The following is a 20,452-nucleotide window of genomic DNA, read 5'->3' as shown; positions in this document are numbered from 1 at the left end:
ATGGTTTGACTCTTCAAAATTGTTAAAATGATTTATAATTTGGAACGGAGGGAATATAGGTTTAAACATAGCATACAGAAATTTCAAATCTTAGCACACGGCGTCATCGAATCGGCGAATGCCGCGAATCCAACGGGCCAAAAAAATGTTTAGCAAATAAGTATTGCGAGTTCCGACTCGGCTGCACGCATCTTCGTTTCGCCCCTTCTCTTCCTTCCCGCTTCCTACGCGGCCGCCCCCAAACCCAATCCTCGCGGCGTCCCCAACCAAACCCTAGCGCATCGCCAAGCGCAACGCAAAGGCCGGAGGTCATGGCGGCGGCGTTGCCGGGACAGCTCAACCTCGACGAGTCGCCGTCGTTCGGGTCCCGCAGCGTCGACTGCTTCGAGAAGCTCGAGCAGATCGGGGAGGGCACCTACGGGTACGCATCGCTCGAAACTCCCCCGATTCCCCAATCCCGCGAGACGACGCCTGCGCATCGGTCCAGCTGGGCGCCCCCCACTGATTCGTTTTTTGTTTTGATTGCTGCCAGGCAAGTATTCATGGCGAAGGAGATGGAGACGAAGGAAATCGTGGCGCTCAAGAAGATCCGCATGGACAACGAGCGAGAGGGCGTAAGTATTCCCCCTTCACTCTTCCATGGCTCGCGTTCTGAAATACGTACTGGTTCGCGGCTCTCACCTCTTTTGAATTCGGCGCCAGTTCCCTATCACGGCCATCCGCGAGATTAAAATCCTCAAGAAGCTGCACCACCAGAACGTCATCAATCTCAAAGAGATCGTCACCTCACCAGGTCTGACAAATATAACGTGAATTAGAGCATTGTTCTGGCAAACTGCCTTTGTGCAGAGAAGATTAAGACTTGTGTTAATTGTTTCAGGGCCAGAGAGAGATGAGCAGGGGAAGCCAAGTATGATTCTGAGCAAAAACATTATTGAGAGTTTTGCTTTACTGCTAATCCTGATGTGCTATATGTTGTGATGTTGGGTAGTTGAGGGAAATAAGTACAAGGGGAGCATTTACATGGTCTTCGAGTACATGGATCATGACTTGACAGGGCTGTCGGACAGGCCTGGAATGCGGTTCACCATACCACAGATTAAGGTAAAAACCATCATATATGTGTGTGATGGTTCTTGGTTGCCAGAAGGTGTTGTTCATCAAGTAATGATAGTGTCTGGTATGTCCTGTACCAGTGCTACATGAAGCAACTCCTTTTGGGTCTTCACTACTGTCACATCAATCAAGTTCTGCATCGAGATATTAAAGGTATATTGCAGACACTAGTTTCTTTTCTAGGGTTTATGTTATGACTTGGTTGTCTTTTTCATGGACATTGCATTAAACATATATCACTTGCAGGATCTAATCTCTTGATAGACAATCACGGTATCTTAAAGCTTGCTGATTTTGGCCTGGCAAGATCATATTCATATGATCACACTGCGCACCTCACTAACCGTGTTATCACCTTGTGGTATAGGTAGGGATTCTGTTCGCAGACTATCAGTATTGTTATGCAAGCTATATATATTGCGGTGCTGTATCCTGCTTAACTTTTTGTTGGGTTAATGATTTGCAGGCCTCCAGAGTTGTTGTTAGGAAGCACAAAATATGGGCCGGCAGTTGACATGTGGTCTGTGGGTTGTATTTTTGCAGAGCTTCTTTATGGAAAGCCTATATTGCCTGGCAAGAACGAGGTATGGTTTCTTAGAATCTGTGAACCACCAACTTAGTAATGTTAGCAATTCCTCATAAGTTTGCTGCTAGTCTGGGTGTCTGCCATAAAGTGAGCAAGCCTAGAAATCTTCTGATATCTTCCTTGATTCTACTTTTAAGTTAGTTTGGCATTACTTTCCGATAGAAGCCAAGTTATTATTTTGCTAAGCCATCCTAGAAAACCTATGAGCCTGCCTCTTATTGACATCAGGAAATTTTGAAACTTTCTTGTCACAATTCTTAACAAGTATTTGATGCTGTTAATGGCATGTTCTATTCTCTGCTTATTTTCTCTTTTGTACTTAACTTACGGATGTGTTTTGATGGTAAATAAGACTATATGAGAAGCAAGGGCATATAGGCTATGTGAAATAATATATTTTATACGCCAAGCGTATTAGTAACAGAAAAGGAGGAATTTCATGCTGTACAGTCATGTGAACTTGATCATGGGAAGAAAAGCATAATCATGTAGCACAGTCATGACTTGTGCAGTCATGTGAGGAATTATCTGCAATCACATTTGGTTATGTTTGCTAAACTGATTAATGAAAATGAACGTTTTGTGCTTGCCAGTAGAAACATTGTCTATCAAATTCTTATCCTAAATCCTTTTCAGGATCATACCAATTTTCTTACGATTAGATATACAATATTATTACTCTGCTTACTTTAGCAACTCTGTCCTATAGTATTCATGCCCAATCAGTCTCTTCTATTATTTTCCATTGTAAGTATACTCTTTCAACTCCCAAACTTGCTGATAGATATGGACCTTGTCGTTTTCTGTTTTCTGATGCAGCCGGAGCAGCTGACCAAAATATTTGAACTTTGTGGCACGCCTGATGAGTTGAACTGGCCGGGTGTCACAAAAATGGTATGGTATAATAATTTCAAGCCTTCTCGCCCAATTAAGAGACGTGTTAAGGAGGTTTTTAAGCAGTAAGTATTGCACTTCTGTTTCACGATATTGTTTGAAGCTTGCCTTGCTACCCCTTTGAAATGTATTTCCTTACCTGTTTGTGACTCCAGTTTTGACCGGAATGCTCTGGATCTGCTAGAGAGAATGTTAACGCTGGATCCATCGCAGGTGCAGTTTCTTCTTTTTGCTGTTACGTAGCATCAATATGTTTTTGAAATATATGAAATGACAAAAATCCACATGTTAACTCCATGCATTGTTTTAACTTGAACCCTGAATATGGTATTCCTGTGCACTTTTTAGAGGATATCGGCAAAAGATGCGCTTGATGCAGAGTACTTTTGGACTGATCCCCGACCAGCTGAGCCTCACACGTATGGTTTATTACTTTTACTGCTTTTTTGTATTAAGTAAGTCAAATCTTGCGTTTGACTGTTCTTGAATTAATTATATTTATTTCATGTTTGCATATGCAGCTTGCCAAAGTACGAATCATCACATGAATTCCAAACTAAGAAAAAGCGTCAACAGCAACGGCAAGCTGAGGAAGCATCAAAGCGGCAAAAAATACAGCATCCTCAACCGCACACTCGTTTGCCACCGATTCAACAATCAGGCCAACCATATTCACAAATCAGGACGGGCCAACCTATGAACAACCCCCATCCTTCAATGGCACCTGGGCCAAGCCATCACTATGCAAAGCCCCGAGGGCCAGGAGGGCCAAACAGGTACCCACTGGGTGGAAGTCAAGGTGGAGGATACCCAAATCGTGGAGGGCAAGGCGGTGGCTACGGCGGTGGCCCATATCCTCAACAAGGTCGAGGGCCACCTCCATATGGTGGTGGGATGGGCGGAACGGGTGGCCCTAGGGGTGGAAGCGGTGTTGGCGGACCAAGTTATCAGCAGGCTGGCCCTTATAGTGCATCTGGTGCAGGCAGAGGGCCTAGTAACTATCAACAGGGTGGTTCTCGCAACCCGCAGCAGTACGGAAGCTGGCAGCAATAGTATAGTGCCATCTCAGAGAAACCTTGCTGCATTTTGGGTTGGAGCCGGGTGTTGTAGTTTTGTGAGATTTGATCATAACCCCATCTAAGAATTCTCCGGCTCTGTTTTTAGGAATCTGGATAAGTTCACAATTTGTACGTATCGCTATATGATGCATTGGTGCTGATTTGATGAGTATGGAGAAAAATATTGTTTTTGCAATCATTGAATTACACTTTGGTCACCATATCTGCAACTTTTTTTTTTTTGCTAATGCACCAATGTTGAGTCTAGGCAAACATTGATTGATCTGGTATCAGACCTAAGCAAATATGTTGGCCCTTCGGCTTTCAACTTTGTAGTACATGTTTGATGCCCTATTGTATTTGTAATGCAAGCGATCACTACACGTTGAAAAAGCCGTTCAGGCTCGGGCTTTGTTTCTCCACGGCTACTGCGGCACCCTGCCCGTGCGCTTTGGCCTTCTTCGGCTCAGGCGCGTCGAGGTTGTTTTCCTGGTAATAGTGTGGCGCAACCTCCAGCTGCCACTCCGGCTTGATCTCCGTCACCTGCCGCATGTACTCGTTGGACGTCTCCACCAGCTCGTGGTACACCACCCAACGCGGCGGCGGGTCCAGCCGCGCCATCCCGGAGCTCGGGTGCACGAGCACCGTCCGCCAGGTCTTGATGGTCCGGTACAGGCCGTCCCTCCTCCGCTGCGCAGTGTTGCGGAAGAAGCCCGCCGTGATGGCCTTCCTGACCGCGTCGAGGTCGCCGCTGGAGCAGGATCGGCGCTCGATCTCCACCCGCTCCATCAGCGCCGCCAGCTGCTCCCGCACGTCCCGCGCGCGCCGCATGGTGCGCGGCTGCACGAAGTGGTCGGCGCACCACTGCGCCGAGTGCCCCGACTGCTCCCACTCGGTGTACACGTTGAGCAGCGCGACGTGGTCGCCGCCCGCGCTGAAGCGCTGCCGCGCGGCGTCGGCGAGCAGCGCCCTGTCCCTAGGCCGGTAGAAGACGGCGTTCCCGGCCGACAGCATGGACGCGACGGTGAGCACCTCCTCCGAGCACCCGTACCGCTCCGACGCCACGACCGCCTTGGCCAGCATGGGGTCGAGCGGGAGCTCCGCCATCCGCCGCCCGGTCTTGGTCAGCTCGCCGCGGCTGTTGAGCGCGCCGAGCGCGAACAGGTCCTCGAGCGCCCGGAGCAGCGCCTCCGACGCCGGCGGGTCCACGAAGTCGAAGCCGACCAGGTCGTTGACCCCCAGCGCCTTGAGCGAGAGCACCACGCTGGCCAGGTTGCTCCGCTGGATCTCGGGGACCGTCTCGTCCGCCATGTCCTCCCTGTAGCTGTGCTCCGTGAAGAGGCGGAAGCACTTGCCCGGGCCGGTGCGCCCCGACCGGCCGGCGCGCTGGGCGGCCGACGCCTTGGAGATGGGCTGCACGAGCAGCGACTCGGCGCCCGTGCGCGGGCTGTACGACTTCACCTTGCAGAACCCCGTGTCGACCACGTAGCTGATCCCGTCGATGGTCAGCGACGTCTCGGCGATGTTGGTGGCGAGCACCACCTTGCGCGCGCCCGGCGGCGCCGGCTCGAAGATCTTGGCCTGGAGCTCGGTGGGCAGGTTCGCGTAGATGGGGCAGATCACCAGCTCCGCGATCCTGGTGCCCAGCCCCCTGGTCCGGCGCCGGAGGATCTCCTCCACCGTCTCGATCTCCTCCTGCCCCGTGAGGAACAGCAGGATGTCGCCGCCGGGGGGCTGCGTGACGTGCAGCTGCAGCACCGTGGCCACGGCCGCGTCGACGTAGTCGGCCTCCGGCGCCGCCGTGTAGTGGATGTCCACCTTGTACCGCCTCCCGGGGATCTTGAACACCGGCGCCATGTCGAAGAAGTCGCTGAGCTTGTCCGCGTTGAGCGTCGCGCTGGAGATGAGCAGCTTCAGGTCCGGCCGGAAGCGGGCCACGTCCTTGACGAGGCCGAGGAGGATGTCGGTGGAGACGGAGCGCTCGTGCGCCTCGTCCACGATCACGACGCCGTAGCTGGCGAGGTCCGGCTCGCCGAGGAACTCGCGGAGGAGCATCCCGTCGGTCATGTACTTGACCGCCGTCTTCTCCGACGTGCAGTCCTCGAACCGGATGGAGTAGCCCACCTCGTGGCCGAGCTTGACGCCCATCTCCTGTGCGACCCTCGCCGCCACGCTCATCGCGGCCACGCGGCGCGGCTGGGTGCACGCGATCCTGCGCCCGTTGGCGGTGTACCCGGCCTCGTGAAGATACTGCGGTATCTGCGTCGTCTTCCCGGACCCGGTCTCTCCGACCACAATGATGATCTGATGCTCGGCAATGGCCTTGAGGAGCTCGTCCCTGAACTTGTACACCGGGAGCGTCTTCCTCTGGTCCTGGAGCTCCCTCTGCAACATTGCCTTGGCATCAATTTCGTCGCCCAGTTCGTCCTCCTCGTCTTCCGGCTCGGTCCCAGACATCGCGGTGGCCTTGACGAACTCGACGGCGTCATCGAACACCAGCTCATATTCATCACCGGCGTGGCCGCGATCCTTGGCTCCAAACTGCAGCTGAGACTTCCTGATCTGCTGCTCTTCCCAGGACTCCTGCTCCGAGAAAGCTCTCCCCTTGCCGCCGCCTCTCGCTTCGCCACCGTCGTCGTGCCGCTGTCTCGCCACCGAGAACCTCTTCCCCTGGTCCACGTTCGCGGCGTCGTCGTAGGCCGCGGGCATCCTGTAGTAGTGGCCGCCGGCGCCGTCGTCTTCACCGGCGCTGCCGTGGACAAGGCCGTAGATTTCCTTCTTGCGCTTGAGCTCCCTCTCCTCGGCGTCCGTCCGCCGGGCGCCGCCGAACATGACCTCCTCGTCGATGATCTCGTCCCCCAGCTCCTCAACCTTCTTCTTTGCGCGCATCACCAGGTACGCGCCACGGGAGGCCCGCCTGAGCTCCGAGGTGTCGCCCCTGCCCATCGCCTCGGATCGGCGAGCGCGCTCGTCCAGCTCGCGCCTGGACGGCTTCCGATCCATCAGTCTCCTCGTGCTCGCCTCGTCGCGCGCCCGGATGTTCCGTTCGAGCTGGGCCCTGCCAGCCTGATCGCGCCTCATCTCCTCCTCCTCATCAGGCTCGTCGGCGTCCTCGTCCGACTCCGGGCACCGCCGCCGGACGTTCCGTCCCGGATCGGGCAGTGCGGCGGCCTCCTCATCGTCCCCGCGGGGATGGGCCACGCCCTTCTTCCTGAAACGCTTCCCGCTGCCGCTGGCACAGGACGTCGCGTCGACGCCACCCTCCTCCTCCTCCTCCACGTCGTCGAGCAGCTTGAATTCGCCCTGCCTCCTCGCCAGCGCCGCCGCGTCCCGCACCTGCCTCCGGTACTCGCTGTCGCCGGCCCCCGCGCCCTGCCCGCGGCGCGGCGGCAGCCTGCCGAAGACGTCCGCCGCGAAGGCGGCGGTGTCGGGGGAGGACGGGAACCCGGCGAGGTCGACCAGCCGCGCCGCGAGGTCCCCCGCGGAGGCGCACTCCCGAGCGAGACGGAGCACGAGCCGCACCACGATGCCCTGGGAGTAACCCAGCAGCGCCATCAGGCGGTCCGAGACCCACGTGTTGAGCTGCCCCTCGGCGCCGCCCTCCGCGGCCATGGCCGTGGGTCCTGGGGCGACGAGGGGTTGGGCGGAGAGATTCGCGTAGGGGGATTTTGGTGCGTGGCGTGGGGGGCCCGCCGGTTTATTCGCAGACGGCCGGGCCGACGCGATCCCGAAAGGCGGCAACGTTCCGTTTGACCGAGTCAGAAGTTTCCGAGGCGGTTTGGGCATGTCGGTTCGGCCCACGCGGCGTGACCCCCAAGTCACCTCGTCAGCCGCCCGGAAATCCGATCCGGTGAGCCCGGCCCCAGCTCTGGATGAAGAGAGGTGCACCGTGCACGTGCTAAATTTAAACGACCTCTCAAATGCTCGGACCACGGTTACGATTATGAATTATCTACTCCCTCTGTCCTAAACTAAATATTATTTATTACGATTATGAATTATCTACTCCCTCTATCCTAAACTAAGTATTGTTTTAATAATCAAATTGTCCCCAAAAAACATTGTGTTATGGTTTGTAATAAGATTCATCCAATTAAAAAAATACTAAGAAAGGGGGCAGTTCGGTGCAGGAGACGAACCGAGCTCAAACATTATTGGGCTGGGTGGATACAGTGTTGGGCTGGCTTTTGGACGCAGAATAGGAGATCTCTTCGCCCATTCCTGGAGACCTGAGCCCACATTGCGCTGGGTCTGGATTGCCAAGCCTGTGGTAGCGGGTGGGGAGGAAGCGGTTTTTTTATTTTCGTTTTTTACAAAAATATATTTTCGATTTGGAAATTTACAGGAATATACCCCGGCCGCCCCGCTGCCGGGCGGTAGGGCATTTCTGAAAAAAATTTCGCAGAAAAAATTGCACGCAGGTCCCTGGGGCCGGTCGCCCGGCAGTGGGGCGACCGGCCCCGGCCGCCCGGCTGCGGGGCGACCGGCCGTAATTTTTGCAATTTAGCCATTTTCACGAAAGAATTTCACATATGTGTGTTTTTTTACTTTTTGCAGAAATAGACCCTGATTTCTTTCCGAAACCAGTGTTTGAGTTTCCGCCACAGCACAAGAGTGAATTTACCCATGAAACTCCTCTTCGACAATACGATAACCGTAGAGAACCGTGGCCAAAATGCAGACATGGTGAGGACTGCTTAGTGCAGATGTGCACCGACGGGATGGATGGCGATCGGCGTTTCTTCAAATGCCCACACGCATGGGTAATACTCGGGTGTTTTATTTCTTTATCTTCATTGAGATAACTTACATGAAATTTATTTTGCAGTCTTCAGATGCTCCAGAAAACTGTGGTTTTACCAGGTGGGTCGATCCTGCACCAATTGATTCAGTTCAGGAGTTTATCGAGTACCTCCAGATAAAGATTTTTGATCTGAAATGCAAGGTGAACCATTACGAGGAAGTGAGCGAGGATAACAAAGACGACTAATATGATGATACCAGCAATGCTGCCGCTTCACATGATGAACCATGCACTATTCCTTACTTCAACTGCCCTTGTCATAAGGAGAAGGACCCTGCCCCTCCGGCACCACCGCCTGCACCACCTGCAATGGGTGGATACTGCGGAGAAGGCTCAACGCAGTTTGTTACGTGGGGGTACGGCTATTAGGACTACCTAGTGCTAGTGACATGCTGCATCATTGTGTTTGTTGTGTTTTTTTAAATTACCTAAGTTATGTTAGCTTAGTTCAGAATCTGTTTACCGTAGTTGCAACGGGTTCTGTCATGCCACTGCATGTCTGATGTGTGTTTCATTAACGTTGTATTATGATGTAATTCCTATGGTTTACATTGTGTAATGCAGTTTTTAGTTCTTAATTCTTACCGTTATATTTGATGTGTGGTTCATAGTATTCTAGTCTCCTGAAAAGGTCCGAAAATATTAAAGGCAAGTTCGAAGATTCACTAGATTGTTTGTGCGTGCGTGGCACCTCGGCGCCGTGATCTGTGGCGCCAAAACGTGTTATCTCGGCGCCACATATTACGGCGCCGACCCGCAGGGTCTATTTCTACAAAAAGTTACAAAAAAGGCACATATATGAAATTCTTTCGCGAAAAGAGCTAAATTGCAAAAATTACGGCCGGTCGCCCCGCTGCCAGGCGACCTGGGGGGCCGGCCGCCCCGCTGCCGGGGGACCGGTCCCCAGGGACCTGCGCGCAATTTTCTCTGCGAATTTTTTTCGGAAATGCCCCTGCCGCCCTGCTGCCGGGCGGCCAGGTCCCGGCCGCCCGGCAGCGGGGCGGCCGGGGTATATTTTTGTAAATTTCCAAATCGAAAATATATTTTTGTAAAAAACTAAAATAAAAAATAAAAAAATAAAAAAACCGCTGGGAGGAATTCCCGGCTAGAATTTCTGTATGGGGTATGTCAAACAAAAATGTTCATATGCAAATCGGTAAAATTCATTTAGCAATTCGGTAAAATTTAATAAAAAATTAACCAACAGTTTGGTACACTAGTAATACATAGCATAGTAAGTCTTAAATTAAATTTAGATAGTTTAAACCAGCACCCTAATAGTTTGGAATACAAATGACGCAAGCTTAAATAACAAATAGGATTACAACACTATTTTTTAGGCTACTTTTTCTAATGGCCATGAAAGTCTTGACTGCATCATCTTCATCCACATCTTTCAAAATACCCGATGCCTTGTTGGGCTGGGCCAGGGAAAGGGCAGAGGGCGCTGCCGTTCATCGGGAACGAGAGCTCATTGAGTCGCCAGCAGGAAGTGAGTGTAGGAGTGGCTGCGAGTGATGGCACGTCACGGAGAACACGGGTGGGGGCATGCGGCTGGGGAGGAATCGAGAGAAACTCCAAGTGACTCTCTATTTTTTTTCATTGTTAGGAATATGAATTTTGGTGGAACAATATCCTCCAACAGCTTCTCTATTCCGCTTTTAGAGTGCACACAAGATATAAAAAAGGCGAGAGCTGAGAGCCTTTCTAAAATCTACTCTATAAATCATCACTTAGAGAGTCATTCGAGTAAAACTTATTTTATATATCTTTGTACTCTCCACAACATTTCTATATCTCAGTGCATAGTCCAGAGAGCATTTCTCCCTCATATTTGTATCCCTAATCATCTAAGTACTGTAGCAGACGCCACAGCTGTACTGTTATGCTAGATTAGGAAGGGGATTGCTAACAATACTTAAAGATTTTATCATTGGCTCCGGCACTCGAATCATCATGGCACCATGACATGCCGTGTTGTATTGCTAGAATTGATGAAGAAACTATGATGCGCTATTGAGTTAGGTACATCTACTCATCATGTATATGAACAAAATCTTCAATATTTTTTCAGGGAAATAAAATCATCATCAATTGAGGATGAAATAAATGAGAATGCCCATATCTATTTATATATTTTATTAGCAATAATATAGAAATAATACAGACTTACGTAAACAAAGCAGTACAACCCACACTGTAGCATGGATGAAGAGGCCCCATGCCCCCTCTTATCTTATACAAATAGAACATATATTGCTACTTCCAATTTTCAATCAGCAGGCAGTCCATCGTAAGCATGATCTTTGTTGTTGGGCTGCCTACTTAAATACAAATTGAATTACTCCCAATCGATGCCGCAGCCGCTATAGATGTCCATTCGGGCCACCCGACCTGGGCCCAAGTTGGCCCGAGCCTGAACTGATTGGGCCAGGTCTGGCATGACCAGACTAACGGGCCGTGCCGTGCTGCCCGTCGTGCCAGTGTTGACGGCCATTATTTCACATTCTGGCCGTCAATTTCTCGGAAATAAATCGAGCTTTACACTATGTTCCATTCATATTTTATTTAATTCTAATAAGTTCCACAAGTTTTAAATGAGTTTTGATTTTAGGAGAACACATGCCAAAAAAGGACGAATTTGGGTGAAAACCCAAGCCTGTCCGTCCCTCTTAGTCCACCACGTTCGGGAGTTTTCATAGCAGTAGTGCCGACTGCCGTTGGACTCCCTTCTCATCCCATTCTGAGTCCTTCCTTGAGGCCGCCGAAGTAAGCTCTACCTTCCCGAAGATTAGTTAGATAGTTAGTCTGATCTAGAGAGGCTAGCTCGATAGTTCAGAAGTGTATCAGGTATCTTATCTGGCTCGTTGTCCTCCCAGCTACTACTTCTCTAAGGATTTGAGTCTCCGTGTGCCATTCGGTCATAGACTGGCCACTTATCTAATCTTATCTTGTATCTGGCTTACTCCCGTCTAGTTAGTCAGTTGATTAAGCTGGTACGATTATCATTCGATTTACGATACTCTTTACCATAGTGCTTCCCTGAGGAAAAATATGATACCCTGGAATACTCCATGGTGAAGTGCTACAGGGGTGATTCTGTGCGCTTGCGGAATTAACATTCTATTGGGGCATAAGAAATGCCAACAAGTATTTCTGGCGCCGTTGCCGGAGAAGCAATTGGCTAAAGATATCGTAAATACTCTGATAGACCCTACTAGTTTGTCATAGCTAATTTTAACGGGCTTACCATTGCTCTCTCTATCTTTCTAATTGTTGTAGAGCAGTGCATGATCGATTTCGACCTACCAAGTAACTTCAATCCGAATCCAGAAAGAATTGGGAGAATTGTGAGACGCCGCGTCGTCCCACCTCAAAAAAGACTTACTTGGCCTATCAATTTGCCTTCCACTTCAGCCGCATCACCAGTCCCGTCCAGTAGCCACATGCCCGCTGGATTGAACCAAGAACAAGCCGGCAATGATGGCTTTGAGTTGAAGACTGGACTGGTGAACATGGTCCAAGCAAGTCCATTCTATGGAAAGGCATCCGAGGATGCCAATGCCCATCTCCAGAATTTTTTGGAGGTGAGTAACACCATCATCCCCAAGGGTACTACGATGGATGTTGTCTGCCTTCGGCTATTCCCGTTCTCACTGCTCGGGAAGGCCAAGATGTGGTTTTACTCCAACAAAGAGGCTTTCAACACATGGGAAGCTTGTTCAAATGCATTCCTGGCCAAGTACTTCCCAGTGGGCAAGACCAATGCCCTTCGGAATAGAATCTCCGGTATCCAGCAATTACCGGATGAGACCATCCTAGAGGCCTGGGAGCGTCTAAAGGAATACATTCAAGCATGCCCACACCACGACATGGAGGAATGGCTGATCATCCAGAACTTCTTTCATGGCCTGAATCAGCAAGCCAAGGACCACGTAGATGCAGCAGCAGGTGATTCCTTCTTCTCTCTTGATGTTGCGAGAGCGAAGACGCTTATTGACAAGATAGTCTCCAATCAGAGTTGAAGAGGTGACAAGCAGCCAGCCCGTCCAAGGGGCGTGCACCAGATCGACAGCGTCGATATGCTGGCTGCCAAGATGGATCTTCTCATGAAAAAAACTGGAGTCTCCGCACATGGAGGCTAACCAGGTTTCGGAGTCTCGGATGACATGTAAAACATGTGGCGAGACTGGGCACTCGGGCACGTCGTGCCCCCTAACTTAAGAGGACGTGAACTTCGTTGGCACCAACAACAACAATCCCAACTCGGGATTCCATCCTCAGCAAGGTTGGAACTCAAAGCCCAACCTCCCCTTCGGAAATCAGCAAGGTATGAACTTTAATAGCTTTCAGCCTTCATTAAAAGACCTAGTTTATGGCCAGAAGCAAATAAATGACAATATTAGTAAGAAATTTCTTGCTAATGATAAAGTTCTGGAATCCTTGGCCTCACAACTAGAGGGCTTTAGTTCTGTCATCAAGAACCAGTTGAGCTTTAACAAGATGATAGAAACTCAGGTAGCTCAACTAGCCTCATCCTGTCCTAACGCTAACACGGGGAAACTGCCCGGGCAACCGGAAGTTCTCTCGAAGGAGAACGTTAATGCGGTGACTACGCGTGGTGGTAAGTCCACATAGGAGCCACCTTTCCCACAGGATGCAGGAACCCGGCGGAAAGCCGTATCCGCCAGCCATGCCGATGCTGAAGAAGAAGAGCAGGAGGAGGCTGTCGACTCCATCACAATTGCAGCCCAGGAAGACCCCGTGGAACCCCCTAGAACTTCACGGGATTAGCACGATATAACTGCCTTACCATTTCCGGAACGGATAAGGAAGCCGGTGGCCGACGAACAATTCGGCAAGTTCATCGAGGTAATAAAGAAGCTAAATGTCAACATACCGCTTCTTGATGCTATGCAGGTGCCTACGTACGCCAAGTATATCAAAGATATTCTTGGAAACAAGAGAGCGCTGCCCACCACCGAGGTTGTGCAGTTAACAGAAGAGTGTAGCGCCGCTATACTCAATCCTCTCCTAGTGAAGAAGAAGGACCCAGGCTGCCCAACCATCACATGTTCAATTGGGACCCAACATTTCTCAAACGCTCTATGCGACTTGGGAGTAAGTGTCAGCGTCATGCCCAAGGTAGTATATGACCGCCTTAATCATCATGCGCTTGCCCCTACTGCCATGTGTTTGCAGCTAGCGGACCAATCGGTTCGCTACCCCGCGGGAGTAGTGGAGAACATTCCGGTGAAAATCCGGAATTTCCTTATCCCCATAGACTTCGTCGTCCTCGACATGGAAGTTGACACCAAGACACCTCTCATTCTTGGGAGACTGTTCTTGAGTACCGCAAATGCAAGTATTGATGTGGGAGCTGGAGAAATTCAGCTCAACATCAATGGTCAGAAGGAGATGTTCGCCTTCAAACCGAAGGTCGAACAATGCTCTCAAGTCAAGGCAATCAACCGGAAAAGAAAAACCGAGAAAGAGCCGGAGAAGCCGTCCATCCCACCTATTGAAGCCCTCATTGAGTACATAGAAAGTCTACGGATTCAAGAGGAGGCGAAGCAAATTAAGCTTCACAACTACAGAAATGCGAGACAAAGGATCCAACATAAGAAATTTCTAGAATCGAAAAAGAAAGAGGTCGAATCAAAACCCACACCCAAGAAGGTGTGGCGGAAGAAATGATCGTCATCAGGAACTCCACCCAGCGATGACAAACGAACCAAAGAGAAGGAGAGTCCAGCTCCGGACTCAAAACCCGAGCCCGCGCCATGAGGTTCATGGTACGTATCCATCATTGCATTGCATATAGGATAGATTAATTTTTCTTGCATACACTTTGCTTCATCTCTGCATAAGCATATTTGATTTTCAACCAAAGCATGTTTGATTTTTTGAAAATCTGCATTTAAAAGAACTTCACAAAAAAATTTCAAAAAATTTCGGCCACATGCTAGGCCGGTCGGCCCCACCTAGGCCGGCCGGCCCCACTTTTTCTCGTGTCGGCCAGGAGCAGCAGGGAATGGGAAGAATTGCTTGCACATGGAGCAAGGGACAAAGCGCGGGCACTGAACATGCAGGTGCAGGCCGGCCGGCCCCATCCAGGCCGCCCGGCTCTTCTCCCCCGTTCATGTCCCGTCACCACCGAAAGAGAGAACCAGAGCCTGCAGAGCTACGCCGTAGACCTTCGCCGTGGCACGTTCGCCACTGTGAGAGGCCGGCCGGCCTCACCTAGGCCGGCCGACCTAGCCTCTGCGCGACGCTATAAAATCCAACGATGGCGACGTCCCTCAGTGCACCAGCAGCTCAGGTTTGCGTGTTCCAGCCCGAGCTCGTCCATCTCATCTCCCTTCCTGAGTTCCTTTGTTTGATCAAGCTCTTTTGAGCTAATCAAGTGGAGAACTCAAAGTGCTAGCTCAACCAAAAAACAAATAAAATCTCAGTAGTGTTTAGTGAAGTTCATAAACTAGAAAATACCAAAAATATTTCCCTTGAATAAAATCATGGAAACTGAACGCCGAACGTTTGTGGTGGTTTAACACCCCGCAAGAACGACTAACCTTCCTCTTAATTGTCATATCCTTTGGGTATTGTGTGCTAACATTTTGCAGGAAAAGATCAAGAGGACGTTCTCGAAGAGCTCGAGGAGTTCACGGAGTTCATCCTCCTCACGGGATAATATGTCGGTCGACTCCGGTTGCCATACAAATGTGTCCCGGGAGGAAGAGGAACCTCCAGTAATCCCGAAGACCCATCTTCGCATCAGGATTCTGACGATGGTCAAACAGATCGCCGTCAAGAACGACTACAAACGGGAGGCCCTGGAGCTACTGAAGAGGCAGAACTTCTGCCATGCCAAGAGGTTCGAATCTCGCTTCCTCATGAAAACAGGACTCAAGCAGGACATGAACAATGGCCTCACTGCCGTCGGATGGGAGAACTTCGCCGACATTGTTGAGCCAGGTTCGCAGCTTTTAACCATGGAGTTTCTAATTTCTCTTGCCATTGAAGAAACCGGAGCTGAAACTAAAGTTCATTTCTACCTCTTCAATGAGCAATTCGTAATGAAACTAAAAGACTTTAGCATCGCGTTGGGTTTTCATAAAAGATGCATTCTTGACCCCAACGATATTGCTAAGAAACATCGTTATGATCGAAACTCATGTTGGAGTGCAATATCAAATGAACCTATGAGTAGCAAAAACAGCATAGTCTCCATCCATAATCCTACCCCGAGGTTCCTAGCCAAGTGGCTCGCCATGGTCGTGCACCCTCATGCAGACCTTCGCCTCTGCAGCTTGCCCGGTTGCAATACCTGTTCGCCATGGCAAAGCAAATCCGTTGCTCTCCAGTCAGAGCTATGCTCGCTCACTGGCAGAAGATGATCTCCGGCAAAAGCCCCATCGATATGACCTCCCTGGTCACTCGCATTGCGAGGTATGTCGGTGTGATGGACAATGTCGAGGTCATCTTCATGCCAGAGTCCGAGGCATTTAGGTACGAGGTTGGCCTCGGGCACTTCGTGCAGGGACACATGATGCGCGAAGGGCCCGAAAACTCCATCTTTATGTGTTACCCTGGGTACGATAGAGAGATCAAGCTTCCATGCCCGAGACTCTCTCTCTACACGGTGAAAAGCCTAACCTTGCAGATGGAGAAGAAGGAGCCCGCACGGCGGAGTGTTGCAGGTCCACAGACAAGAAGCAGAACCCGGCTGGACCAGCAAGCCGGAGCAGGACCATCACGTCGAGCACCCCCGGCCCCCACTACTGCGCAGCCCGGACCTTCTGCTCGGAACATGAGCTTCGAGGAAGCCTATGGGTACTATGACCATGGCGACCCAAGCTCGTTCCAGGCCGGCAGCAGTGGGTATGCCGGTGATCAGGGACCCTGCTACCCCGCAGGTATGCATCCATCTTATGGTCCATAGGTGGGTCCTTCGGCATCAGCACGCTTCAATTATGAGGACCCGATCATGCGGAGCATCGCCGACTTCTCGACCTAGATCACCACCCTTGGCACACTGCAGCAGCAAATGCAGGAGACCATAGCACACAACATCGAGCTGACTCAGCAGAGCTGGGGGCTGACATCGGCCATGCATTACGACGTCTCCAACTTGTTCATCCATTTGGGGCTGGATCATCAACCATCCCAGCCGTACTATCAGCACCAGCAGTACCAACAACCTGAACAAGAGCACAATGACAACGAGAACGAGGAAGAAGAAGAGGAGGACCCCGACGAGGAGGATCAGGACTCCGATGAGGAGGACTGAGCTTCTTCGAAGCTTGGGGGAGTCATACCGCCAGGTAAGTCACCACATCCTGACCGTTTTCAGTAGCCATGCCATAATAATTTCGCATATAAAAAAGTAGTAGTAGTAGTAGTAGTAGTAGTAGTAGTAATAATAATAATAATAATAATAATAATAATAATAATAATAATCTCATATGAGTGGAAATCCATGTAAGCTCTTACTTTGGAAATGATGAATAGTTGCTCTGTTCATGCCTCGTATGTGCCTCATTTACAGCTTTTTACTCTCCTAGTACATGAGCTAGTTGGCAGATTTTAGTTCCACCAAAAAAATGGTTGAGTGGAGGCATGAGTTTAATTTCCGAAGTCTAAGTTGTTGCGGGATTTGAGATAGCCCAAACCGTATTTAGAACTGCTTGCTCTAGTAGGGAACCTCTCAGAATTTTTTGAAACTTACAATTATGGTGAAGGTTTCCCACATGGTTATAATGACCCATCCAGAGCCTCTCATGTTATAAACCGAAATGAGCTATCTTGTGTTATCATGAGCTTTGCCGAACGGTGTGTCCGTCAAGGAAATGGAACTTGCCATCTGTCGATCGATTTCCTTCATACACTCATCGTTTGCTAGCCTCAAATGTCTAGTCTGTCAACCACCCATTCCGGAATTGACATCCACCGCCAGACATCTTTTCCCCCGCAGTCATACACCCAAAGTCTCCACCATATACCCAATCATCCCATATAAGGTCTTCTCATCATGAACTCCAAAAAAATATTAGAACCAATTCAGCAAAAGAAGAGGGGGGATTATTCTCTAAAAAAAAGAGTTGAAAATGAGAGAAGAAAATCCCACTCTCCCAAAGAGTTGCAAACAAGGAGTTCAAATAAAAGACCAAATTCCCTTCCTAAACCTGAGTACATCTCTCTCCATCCACTTGACATTCCACAAGATCGGAATTTGGTTAAGTTCCAATCCTTCCCGGATCACTATTCGACTCGGCAATACAGGTAACCAAGGTATGCAGCACTCTCCCTACCTATAAACTCCACATATCAGCCTTAGGAGTACGGAAAGAGAGTCAAAACTCCAACCCCATGTGAGGATCATACACCTTGAGTGACTCTAGAGTACCATTGGGAAACCTAAACTTCTTTTGAAAAATCTTGCAAAAATCGGAGCTAGGAACCTGAACGAGCAGCAGAAAACATTCCGGTGAAGGTTGTTCAGTCCTTTAACCGCTCAAGACCAGGGGATAAAAATGAGTACGCCCCATCCTCCAGAATCTTAGGTATGAGCCAACTTACTCTCAGTACATACGGGACGAGTAATATGCTGTGCACATAGTACCTGCAGGGTGTGAACATTGATGCAACTCCTGATCCACTGAGCCTCAGTTTGAGCTTTGCTCGAGGACGAGCAAAAATTTAAGCTTGGGGGGTGTTGACTTCCATTATTTCACATTCTGGCAGTCAACTTCTTGGAAATAAATCGAGCTTTACACTATGTTTCATTTATATTTTATTTAATTCTAATAAGTTCCACAAGTTTTAGATGAGTTTTGATTTCAGGAGAACACATGCCAAAAGAGGACGAATTTGGGTGAAAACCCAGGTCGACCGGCCTATCCTAGGCCGACCGGCCTGGCACCCCTACACACCGAGTCACGACTTTGATCCAGGGGCAATGTCAGGCACCCAAATGTATCTGAGCCGAGGATTGGACGTTGGTTTGATCGTATGGACCGAAAGGCTTGCACAAGGATCAAAGGACCCACAACTCAGTGCAAAGCCATGTCCAAGTCAGCAATCCACACCCTGGAGTAATCACAAGCATCAAGACACAACGTCGGTGGAATGGAGGGCCAGCACAAGCCAGAGAGAGGCCGGCCGGCCTGGCCTTGTCTGCGTTCGGGCAACGCAAGCTACACCGACTCCAAGAGGAAATCACAGACGTTCACGCAAAGGCGGTGGCCAGATGGCCACACGCCTAGGCCGGCCGGCCCCACCTTGCAGCCACTCAGGCTCCGACTTCGCGTGGAAGCTAAGCACAACGGCCACAACTGCCTCCAACCGACGCCACGTGATTCTCCTGCTCAGAACCGATCTTGGAAGGCTATAAATAGAACCCCCATCCATCACTTGAAACACACACCTTGGAGCTCATTTCTCTCTTCACTTTCTAGAGTAGGATTAGTAGTTTGGGAGTTAGAGTCGAGTCGAGCTTGCTCGGGATTCCAGAGTCTTCGGAAGTCTGGTAAAGCTTTTGTATTTTTCTTTCGAAGTTATCAATATAAGTTATCTTTTCTATTTTTCTGAGTTAGCTTTACTTTCCGCTTCCTTTATCTTCTCGAGTCTGAGTGTTCAGCTCGAGCGCGGAAGTTGTATCCTTTAGCTTAGGCTAAGTTATCTCTCTGCTAGTCGGGAATTTATCTTACGAGTTTTCTCACCCGGACTAGAGTATCTCAAGTTAGTGCTCTAGATTGAGGGGTATTACTCTCGAAGGCTATCGGGCTATCGTGCTTTCTGAACATCTATACGCGCACGTATTCTGTTCCTTAATCTACCCTGACATCGCGCTCCAGACCGTCACCCTCACCTTCCACCTGAACTACAAGAACACCGTGCGCGTCCTCCGTCGAAAGCCTGGCCCATTTCCACTCAACTCCTTGAGTCCTTGTTGCGATCGCTTGTCTCATTTGGAATTGTGGAGTCTGCCATACATCGCTAGTAATCCAAGAGGATCGGATGAAGATGGATTGCGCTGCATAATCATCTATGCAATCAAGGTGTACATGACCATCTTTAACTGCAACGTCTCTTCAACTTCGACATCGTGATGTGCAACAGGTGCTGCAGTTCTCTCACCTACCGGTGTGGAAACAGTTATAGTTTCTTAGTTTCCGCATCAGGTAGGACGGCATCACTGAACTTATTAGTAATAGTAATTTTTCTTATTATCTCAATGAGCCACGACGGATACCCTTGATTATATTTATGCTAGTTGACAACAACACTTCTATAAGGAAATAGTCGGCTAAAGGAATATTTAGGTTCATGACGTTGGGCATCTCTTCCTTCTCTAAATGGAACCGGGTCCTCTAGCGCGTGCTCAAGGAAAGTAAAGGTTTACCATAAATTCTATTTTAGTACTGATTCCTATATATCTTGGTTTCTAAATAGTGGGGGAGCTCCCTGTATAGCAAGGTATAGCCGCCACCGTACTTTTTTCTTTGCCAGGACCAGGAGTATCTCGTCCTCGTCCATATGCTGGCTTTCTTCAGCATTTTTGTTCCACTCTTTGGCTATGAAACAAGTTCAGTGTTATGTCTGACTCGGCTGTGCCGCACCTTAGCTTTAGAATTTGTTTGGGAGCACTCCACTCCCAAAAATACAGCTCCACTTCCCAAATCTAGCTCCACTCCACCAATTTTGTACAACTTGTTTGAACACATGGCATCGCGAGCGGCGAAGGGCAGACCAGCCGGAGGGCGCGGCGTGATGGATGGCTGGCCGGTGACGTGGAATGCCGCCGCCTGCAGCAAGAACCAAGAAGCTCCACAACAGCAGCGACCGGTGCCCGCACAGGCAGGGGATCTGCAGGTCCGCGCCGTCGGCCAGATCTCCCGCTCGCCGCGCGCAGTCGGCGGCCTTAAGCGCACCGCTCTCCGGGAGCCTCACGGGGCAGCGACCGGCGGCGCCTCAAGATCCGGGCCTCCCCGC

At 50.1% G+C, this 20,452-nt stretch overlaps 2 protein-coding genes and 1 non-coding gene across 3 annotated transcripts; 1 reads left to right on the top strand and 2 right to left on the bottom strand.

The window, feature by feature from the left end:
• The first annotated feature begins 152 nt into the window (after window positions 1-152).
• Window positions 153-3,872, top strand: LOC120698831 (cyclin-dependent kinase C-2-like). The gene is made up of 12 exons (XM_039982580.1): window positions 153-421; window positions 533-614; window positions 703-793; window positions 881-910; window positions 992-1,104; window positions 1,197-1,269; window positions 1,363-1,483; window positions 1,583-1,700; window positions 2,522-2,661; window positions 2,752-2,809; window positions 2,945-3,015; window positions 3,118-3,872. Exons 1-12 carry the CDS (start codon window positions 312-314, stop codon window positions 3,647-3,649), a joined length of 1,539 nt encoding a protein of 512 aa, XP_039838514.1. The 5' UTR covers window positions 153-311; the 3' UTR covers window positions 3,650-3,872.
• Window positions 3,873-3,925: 53 nt separating this feature from the next.
• On the bottom strand, window positions 3,926-7,266 carry LOC120698830 (pre-mRNA-splicing factor ATP-dependent RNA helicase DEAH1-like). The gene has a single exon (XM_039982579.1). It carries the CDS (start codon window positions 7,264-7,266, stop codon window positions 4,033-4,035), a length of 3,234 nt encoding a protein of 1,077 aa, XP_039838513.1. The 3' UTR covers window positions 3,926-4,032.
• A 4,960-nt stretch (window positions 7,267-12,226) lies between these two features.
• On the bottom strand, window positions 12,227-12,332 carry LOC120701720. The gene has a single exon (XR_005686275.1). It is a non-coding gene; the product is annotated as a small nucleolar RNA R71 (small nucleolar RNA).
• Between the last annotated feature and the right edge of the window lie 8,120 nt (window positions 12,333-20,452).

This window comes from Panicum virgatum, chromosome 3K (genome assembly GCF_016808335.1).
Source record: "Panicum virgatum strain AP13 chromosome 3K, P.virgatum_v5, whole genome shotgun sequence".
NCBI classification, from domain to species: domain Eukaryota; kingdom Viridiplantae; phylum Streptophyta; class Magnoliopsida; order Poales; family Poaceae; genus Panicum; species Panicum virgatum.
This window is presented reverse-complemented; position numbering and strand designations above follow the sequence as displayed.

Excerpts from the sequence above, each read along its gene's own strand:
- LOC120698831 (XM_039982580.1), top strand. The coding sequence starts at position 312 with ATGGCGGCGGCGTTGCCGGGACAGCTCAACCTCGACGAGTCGCCGTCG. Across the intron at positions 615-702 it reads TGGACAACGAGCGAGAGGGC|TTCCCTATCACGGCCATCCG; the intron begins GTAAGTATTCCC and ends ATTCGGCGCCAG. Across the intron at positions 1,701-2,521 it reads TATTGCCTGGCAAGAACGAG|CCGGAGCAGCTGACCAAAAT; the intron begins GTATGGTTTCTT and ends TTTCTGATGCAG.
- LOC120698830 (XM_039982579.1), bottom strand. The coding sequence starts at position 7,266 with ATGGCCGCGGAGGGCGGCGCCGAGGGGCAGCTCAACACGTGGGTCTCG.